This window comes from Aedes albopictus, chromosome 2 (genome assembly GCF_035046485.1).
Source record: "Aedes albopictus strain Foshan chromosome 2, AalbF5, whole genome shotgun sequence".
NCBI classification, from domain to species: domain Eukaryota; kingdom Metazoa; phylum Arthropoda; class Insecta; order Diptera; family Culicidae; genus Aedes; species Aedes albopictus.
The window spans coordinates 116,632,596-116,641,024 of record NC_085137.1 but is presented as its reverse complement, the minus strand read 5'-3'; the positions used below and the strand labels follow the sequence as shown (position 1 = coordinate 116,641,024).

The 8,429-nt window shown below is 39.6% G+C and overlaps 1 protein-coding gene across 1 annotated transcript in view; it reads left to right on the top strand.

The window, feature by feature from the left end:
* The first annotated feature begins 2,779 nt into the window (after positions 1-2,779).
* The window catches only part of LOC109419840 (dipeptidase 1-like), a 54,202-nt gene continuing 48,552 nt past the window's right edge, over positions 2,780-8,429 (top strand). The window contains exons 1-3 of the mRNA XM_062847744.1: positions 2,780-2,948; positions 3,744-3,972; positions 4,073-4,169. Coding sequence (XP_062703728.1) covers positions 2,780-2,948; positions 3,744-3,972; positions 4,073-4,169 — 495 coding nt within the window. The remainder of the gene's footprint in view (positions 2,949-3,743; positions 3,973-4,072; positions 4,170-8,429) is intronic.

The window sequence follows — 8,429 nt, the reverse complement described above, 5'->3', positions numbered from 1 at the left end:
CCAAACGGTTACAAAACACTGAAAAAAAGCAAAAGGAACTAAATTTGACATATGGTGTTTTTGAAGGCTGGGAATGTCAAAAATATTGTGAGCTCCTTCCCATCTATTAAAAGGCAAAATACCCGAATGGACATTAGGCAGAATGGCCATTGAACCAAAATGCCATCAGGCAAAATGATCATCATTCCCGCATTGTCACACAGGTGTACTTCCTGATATTTATGCTGCTCATTCCATCTGAGATTTTTCCATCTTTTAAAAATAGGTAATTCTGTCGTATTACTCTACTATGAAGGAATGGGCATTCATGAAAAAAATGATCGACAAAAGATTAAATTAATTCAGACAATTAAACACAAACTGTGTGTTTTCAAGTAACACGCATGTTCTGATAGAAGTTTGAACTTATTCTTAGTCAAAATGTGGAGGTTGGTGAAGACCAGAAATTTTTTCTATGGTGGCGGGTAAAGGTAAAGGCTCTCTTACAGATAAAACATGACTCATAACTCAAAAAATAATCAAGCAAATAAAACAAAATGTGGCATGTGGATGATTTTGAAGATAAGGAACGTTTCAAAATTTGAGGGTCTGCGACCCCTCCTTTATCTGGGGGCAGCACCTCACCACCCTAATGAAACAAAATTGTCTGCATTATATGTGCAAAACGAACTAATTTTGGGTATGTGGACATTTTTCAAGGCATGAAATGTCTGTAATATTGTGAGTCCTTCCAGAGGGTGGAGGAGGTTTTTATACAAATGAAATATAATTTTTTGCATAACTAGGAAAAAGTGTACGGCCGACGGTTATTAGGTCGAAGTTCATAGAGTCGATTGAAGAATAGCTCGACATCATCGGACATCAGGCCGAATGTCCATTGAATCCACAGGCATAATGATCGCCATGCCATCTTTGTCACACAGGTTGGACTTCCTGCTGCTTATAATGCTCACTCCATCACAGGTTTTTCCTTCTTTTAGTAATAGGCTGTTCTTTCAAGTCCCGCTTTCTTTACGGACCAACTGCTAAAAATTACTGCATATCTAAATGTTTCCTTCTTCTTATCGAAGGTCTTTCTTTCGAGTGGCACTGTTGAGTAAGTTTATGGCAGTTGAACTGTTACGGTCATATACGATTTGTCAATTTAAGTCACTTTGATAAAGAATTGATTAGCAATCAAACCACCAAATGGCATTATTATTCTGAGATTTTTCCTTCTTTTAAAAACGTTATCGTTTTTAATAAAATTACAAATTACAAATTAAATTACAAATTAAAATAGACTATTTTTTTGCACTGTTATGAAAGAATGGGCCTTCACATAAAAAATAAGATAAAACGGATGGGGAAAATGTAGCAAATGGAAGATAACGTGCCTCTAAGGCCGGCATTCCAATGTATATACAAATTAATTTACATACCCTTTGATACCATACAACTAATTAATGAATGAAATGATCAACACGATTTTTGAACAATTCAATTTGTCCTCATGGTAGCTTTTAAAAACAAAAAACTGAGACGTAGTGCATGAGCAAAAATTAAAATGGGCAATACAAGGTTTGCCGGGTCGAATGACATATAAAATCAATACATGTGCTTAAATTTTTTTTTTTTTTGAAAAAAAGTTTTATCAGTGATGAAACATGTATGGATGCAGATAACATGATTTATTAACAAGTCAAGAGCTCACGTAGAAAGATCCAAACACCGTATTGCGCTGGAAAGTTGGTTGATTATTTTCGACCAGTGAGTTACCTCGATCAACTTTGCAGCTCCGAATGATGATCAAAACTGCGCTCTTAACCCGAGTTTCTAAGTGTTTATCGATGTAAAGCAACTGATTATGACTTTTTCGTACTCCAAGGAATGTAGCTGCGATGATTTAAGTAAAATATCTGAACAATTCCTCCAGCACATGTTTACACTCAGTCGCCATTTTTTTTCACTTTGCGCATCTCCGGCGGCTGACACAGACGCTAAGCATTGGTATTATGTGTGAACTCACATATTTTTTGCTATGGGTGTCAACACATACCAAGTATTTGTGAAACTAATCTAGGCCATAAACAACAACTATCTTAGTTATATTTTAGGTAATAAAACTTATGTGTGGAAAGACCAATTCGATCGATGTGTATTTTCACATAAAATAAATCTTTGCAGTTTTTGCAGTGTAGTATTAGGGCAGTTATAAATTGGGTTTTTAAATTTTGGAAAATATATTGATTTTTCGATTCTATACGAAAGAGCACCTTTTTCTGAGCCACTATGATTTTTTTCAGATTTTTAGAACCTCATTTTGGAACCTAAAATCAATTTCGAAGAAATTTTTTGAAATCACCTTTTGACAGCTGGGCAACTGTTTGACAGCTCCGCCCAGTACAAACTGCGACGAGGGGTGATTCAACAAAACAACTTCAAATTAATTTTTAAATAGGTTCCCGGGCTCCAAAATTCATGAAAATTTGGATTTCGGCTCAGTTTGACATGCAGATTCAGAATATCGAATTATCTCAACACCGTTAAAGAAGCCAATTGTAAAATGTAAAATCAATGTAAAAACAAAAGATTTCGGCTCAGTTATGCCCATGTGGCGCCCGAGCCTTCCAAATAAACGAATAGTAAAATAGTAAAAAAAGTATTCTAGAACTGAATTCAAGCTTCCAAGTGCTAACACAATTGAAAAGATAAACAAGCATAATCAATGAACTTGACCCACCGCAATCATGTAAACCACCGGAGCCCCCAGTCACCAATAAAATAACGGAAAATAACGATGGAGCGTGCTGTTCCGCAACCAGTAGTAATCCAATCCCCACATTCGGCAGCTCGAAATCAACCCCATAAAAAGTTCGATTCGAGTGACAAAGCCACAACCCCGAGCGGGTGGGCTGTTCAGCAGCCAGCAGGGATTTACACAGATTGTATTGCTGGGTACCTGGAGCGTACATGCCTATAGATACCAACCGACATTGAAATCAAACTCTGCTGCTGCTGCAGTGATATCCTTGCTGCTGAAATGGAAAAGTTGCCGGTGAATATCATCGGCACATTACTACTGCTGGCTTCAGTAAAATTGAGAGAAAATGAAATCGAACAAAATTGCTTCCAGAACTGGGAACCCATTCCCGGTGATGTCCAAGGCAAAATGGCAAATATTTGCATGACTTTCATAATTTACTAGATTATTTAAAAAAAAATAAGCATCTAACGATAGCGTTTATGTTCTCAAAAAATCGGAAAGAGCACAAGGCGTCTTCTTCGATCTCCTGAATAAATTTCAGTTTACAAAAATTGCCTTCTCATTAAAACCTTTTCTTACACATAAGAAGACAGTTTGCAGGAAATGCAATTTAAAAAATTCGTTATAAATTAATAATAAGTCGCACAAAACCTGTTCTCAAATGTCCTGGAATTTCAGCACTCCTGCTGCCGCCCTCCTACGCTGATGGTATGATGTAATCCATGGTTTCCCAAACTGTGGGTCGCGACCCCCCAGGGGGGTCGCCGGTCTTAATCCAGGGGTCGCGAGGGACACTAAAATATTTAACTGTAATAGAGATCAAATGAGGGAATTTCTATGGGGGGTCGCGAAAACTACGTCTGCTGGCAAAAGGGGGTCGCGCGACCTGAAAGTTTGGGAAATTATGATGTAATCCAATAATCCACTCCCTGTTTGTTTCATTATTTCTACTATGTCCCAACCTGGTTCGGCTCGGTGTCCGCTCTGACCCAAACAGAATGGGACCTACCCTCGCGCCAGTGGCTAGCGGTGACGTCGATCCTGCTGATAGCGGGTGCCGCCGGGGTGGCCGTCCCGTTTGCCTTGAAGGTTTCGGCCGGGGCCCCGCTCGAGGAACGCATCCAGGCCGCCACCCAGCTGCTCGACACAGTGCCTTTAATCGACGGACACAACGATCTGCCGTGGAACATTAGGAAATTTTTACATAATCAACTCAACGAGTTCCGGTAAGGGTGATTTTTAAAGTGACATTGTTTTTGACTTTTAACGCTTTTAAATTTGCCAATATTTAATCCTTGCATTTAATTTTCTTGCATTCTCCACCAGGTTCGAAGACGATTTGAAGCAGATATCACCATGGTCTAAAAGTGCTTGGAGTCATACCGATTTGCAAAGACTGAAACGAGGTCGAATAGCTGCTCAGGTGAGTATTCTATGATATCATTATCCAAACAATGTCGGTGCTTGGGTGAGGTATCAGGTATCTGGAGCATGTTATCCTCCATTTGGAACATTTGTGCTATCGCCATAATAAAAGCCTAGTTCATCATCTACCTGAAGGAAACGGAAGCAAATTAGGCATGAAATTAGTATTGGGATGAAGATTGGAAAAGATACCCTGGGAGAGCGTACTAAACTAATACATACATAAGCGTATCACAATGGGTTTAAACAGCGGCCTGATAAGGATACTATAATAACGCATAAAGCATGATAGCTTAAAGCTTCTTACCATATAGGGTTAAGAACAACAGAACATCCTGAAGGTTCAGGTTTCTGAAACAGTTTTACTTAATAAGTATTAATCGAGTACTCGAAAACGCAGTTGCGCAAAAACTTGACAGTTACATATCAAATGACACGAAGTTCCATAATCGGATTTACAGCTAAAACATACAAATAAATCAGCTTGCTGAATATTCGCCATATGATAGCTGAGTCGGCAGTGACCAGACAATGATTTTACCAGCTTACTGCAATTCTGCTTTGACAGACTTGTAAGATACTTTGCCATCCTTGAAGAGGGCTCAGGCAGCCCAGATGTCAATCTGAAGCTTTACCCAAAACTTTCATATCGGAATAGCTGGCTCAGGGCCAATGAAGTCATGTGATGCTTCAGTGCGAGCTAACTCATCAGCCATTTCATTTCCAGCGATGAAAGAATGGCCAGGTACCCCTACAAGGTGAACAGCATTTGCTGAATTCAGCTCCTCGATTTTAGTTTGACAAGCGATAACTATCGTCGACCTGGAGTTGGCCGAAGCAAGTGCTTTGATACCAACCTGGCTATCAACAGAACAGAAGTATGAGACTTTGCCCATTACGTGCTGCTGAAGTGCTGATTACACTCCGCGCATAAGACCAAAAATGTCAGCTTTAAAAACGGGGCAGTGTCTACAAAGTGAGTAGGACTGATGTGGCCTTAGCTCACGAGAGTGGACACCAGCACCTGCTCGACCTTCAAGAAGGGAGCCATCAGTGTAACATAAGATGTCGTCTGAAATACTTCTCTCCAGATAACCAGATGTCTACTTATCCCGAGAAGGAAGTCTCGTGCAAAATATCCAGTATGGAAAATTACAAGCAATAATTGTAAAATCACTTAGAGCAAGGACAACTTTGTCCTAATTTACCATAAGTGAAAACAACGCGGAGTTTTCTCTAGTAGACCGAGTACCCAATACCCCTAGGCGGTAAGTGCAAGAAAGTGCTTTTTGTTTGAGATGAATGTGTAGTGGCGAAATGTCAAAGAGAACTTCGAGAACTGCCATGCGAGTTGAAGAGAACGCTCCAGCCATCGCCATTAAGCACATCCTTTGGAGATGACCTTATTTTGATTAGATCTTTCTCTCTTCGTCCTTTTCCCACCACATAAAACATCCTTGAGCCAAAATTGGTCGAACAACAGTTGTGTAAATCCATTTGATATACTTGGATTCTAGACCCCAAGTTTACCAAAGGTTCGCTGGTATTGCCCGAAACCCATACAAGCTTCCTTGATTCTGAACTCAATATGAGGTGTCAAGGAAAGCTTGGAATCAAGAATAACTCTAACGTACTTTGCCTAATCAGTCACATCAATTTCAGAATCAAAGAGACGCAAAGGTCGAACGCCATTACGGTTTCGCCTTTCCGCGAGAAGAACAATAGATGTTTTACTTAGATTTACCGAAAGGCCATACTGGTGACACGACCTCAACTACCTGAAGAGTGCTTTGCATCAGGTCAAAAAGGGTGCTGATGCGCATAGCAACTGACAATGTTAGGTTGCCGTCGGCAAAACCATAAGTAGGAAAACCGCTATTACTGAGTTGCCTCAATAGCGCATTTGCTACGAGATGCTACAAAAGTGGTGATAAGACTCCCCCTTGGGGGCATCCACAAACATTCAGTTTACTGATCGCTGCTTGACGCTAGGTCGAGATTCGAGAAGAGATATCGGTTTTTGACCATTTGGTGAATCCAATTGGAAATCATTAGAGATATACCATGACTTCCAATATGGCATCGAAAGGCACGTTGTCAAAGGCACCCTCGATATCTGAAAAAAAAAAAACACCCAAACAAGATTGCTTTTGGGCGAATGCTTTCTCAATATCGTGTAAATTGTGTAAAAAAATTACAGTGGACTTACCAGATTGGTAGGCATGTTGGTTCACATGAAAACCCGAGTAGCACACATGTTCTACATAGGTCTATGCAACTCTTATATGACCAAATTCAGTCATATATAAGTTACATAAACTTGTATAGAACTTGTGTGCTACTATGGAAGGCACGTTGGCCAGATGAACATCATCGATGTGATGATCCACAATGCGTTATTAGCATTTCAGAAGAAAAGAGGTCAAACTGATAGGTTTTTAACTCTATGCTTCTTCATACGACGCACGACCGATTATCGGAATAAACTTTACAGTAATATCCCGGCAGGGTTTGGGAATGTACCCTGTTTGTGATCTATTGAATAAAATTGGTTACAAATATGCCCATACCTTAAATATTAGCCTGTGTATGCTGACTTTGTCAATGGTGGTTACGTCAACTATGCGAACATGGGCAGTTTAGCAAAACTGCAAACATGAACATATTTTTTTTTCAAAATATGTTTGAAATTAGCAAATCTCTTATGAAGATCTGCTCCAGGAGATTTGAAAGGAGCAAAGCTATTTAGTATGCTCACTCAATAGATTCTATAGTTTTGATACTCCGAGCCAAAGCCAAAGAATCATAACTACAAGAAACTACAAGAAGAAAAACACACATCCGGGGAAGTGTTTACTGAATGAACATTCCAAAACTTCCTCATCAGTGGAAGTGAAATCCCATTTGGCAACCGAAGTTAGTTCACTTGAAAATCCTTAGATTTTTTTTATTCTTCAACCACTTAACCTAATTTTACAGCTCTTTGTTCACTAGGGCACTACGTGAGCGATTCCAATTGAGAGCTGCACTTACACTTTTGTGGATGAGCAGCTGACGAAAAATTGCAAGTGCCGGGGCTGGGATCGAACCCATGATCATCCGCTTATGAAGCGAACGTGTAGCCACTGCGCCACGGGCCCCGGCATCCTTAGATTTTGCAAGGATTTTGTTTAACCGACTGACTTCACTTAAACTGGAAACATTTGTACAAAGGTTTTTCCAGCCGGATCGTTCAGCTGACCGAAGAGCTTTCAGGTAGGCCTTGCGAGCCGACCTGAAAGCCTCCGAACCAGCCGAACGTCGCACAGTGCTGGGAATGTATGGAACGGCAGGACAAAAATCATAACCAGCGTACTATACACTTTTTCGCAATAGTGTCTTCGGTGAAGTTGAAAAACTTGATAAAAGCTTCAATTTGCATGTCCTATGCATAATTCATAATTGCTTAAGTGTCGTAAACGCCTATTTATATTATTCTTGCTGTTTTTTTTACCAAGAATACAGTTTAGGCTACTGTATAAACATGTAGATCATTATAGGTCATTTGAATCATAGCATTTTTACGAAAATCAATACATATTGCCGTGCCAAACGAAAAAAAAGATTCTACTGATGTGTTGTAGAACTTCCATTTTGATTTTCACTGAAAAATTAAACCTTTAATAATGTTGAGCAAAGCCAAAGATAAACCTGTTTCACAAAAAAATATTTTTCTATAGACAACGAGAACACTGTTTAATATTATAGCTGTTTTTTGTATAATAAACGCGATCTCCAAGCTTCTAATGGACGAGCAACATACTTCAAACATGTATGAACAGCATGGAATACTAGATTGAACAAAATTTTGATGTTGTTGTTTTTTTCATTTTTGTCTATGGGACGCAGCACTGTGCGTCGTCTGTTCCAACTCTTTCTACATTGTTTCCTGAGTTTCGTCAGATCAGAGTTCCACCAAGGGGTTCATCTTGTGGTCTTCACAGAGCGTAGAGGGCAAGCTTCTTCAAAAGCTTCCATGATGAGGGCCGTTGAAGTATCAACGGCATCATCGAATCACTTGAAGTGTCAATAGATGGTGGTGAGTATTCATGAATTTGGTCGCAACTAAATCTGTAAAGAGATCCCAGTTGGTTGACCGGGGATTCCAGATACGCAAACTTTGCGAAGTAACACTCACATGCTCAAAAAATATTTAGCGATGATCAGATGAAGATTCTTCATCTGACACATGATAATTGGTCAGCTCGTTACTAATTCT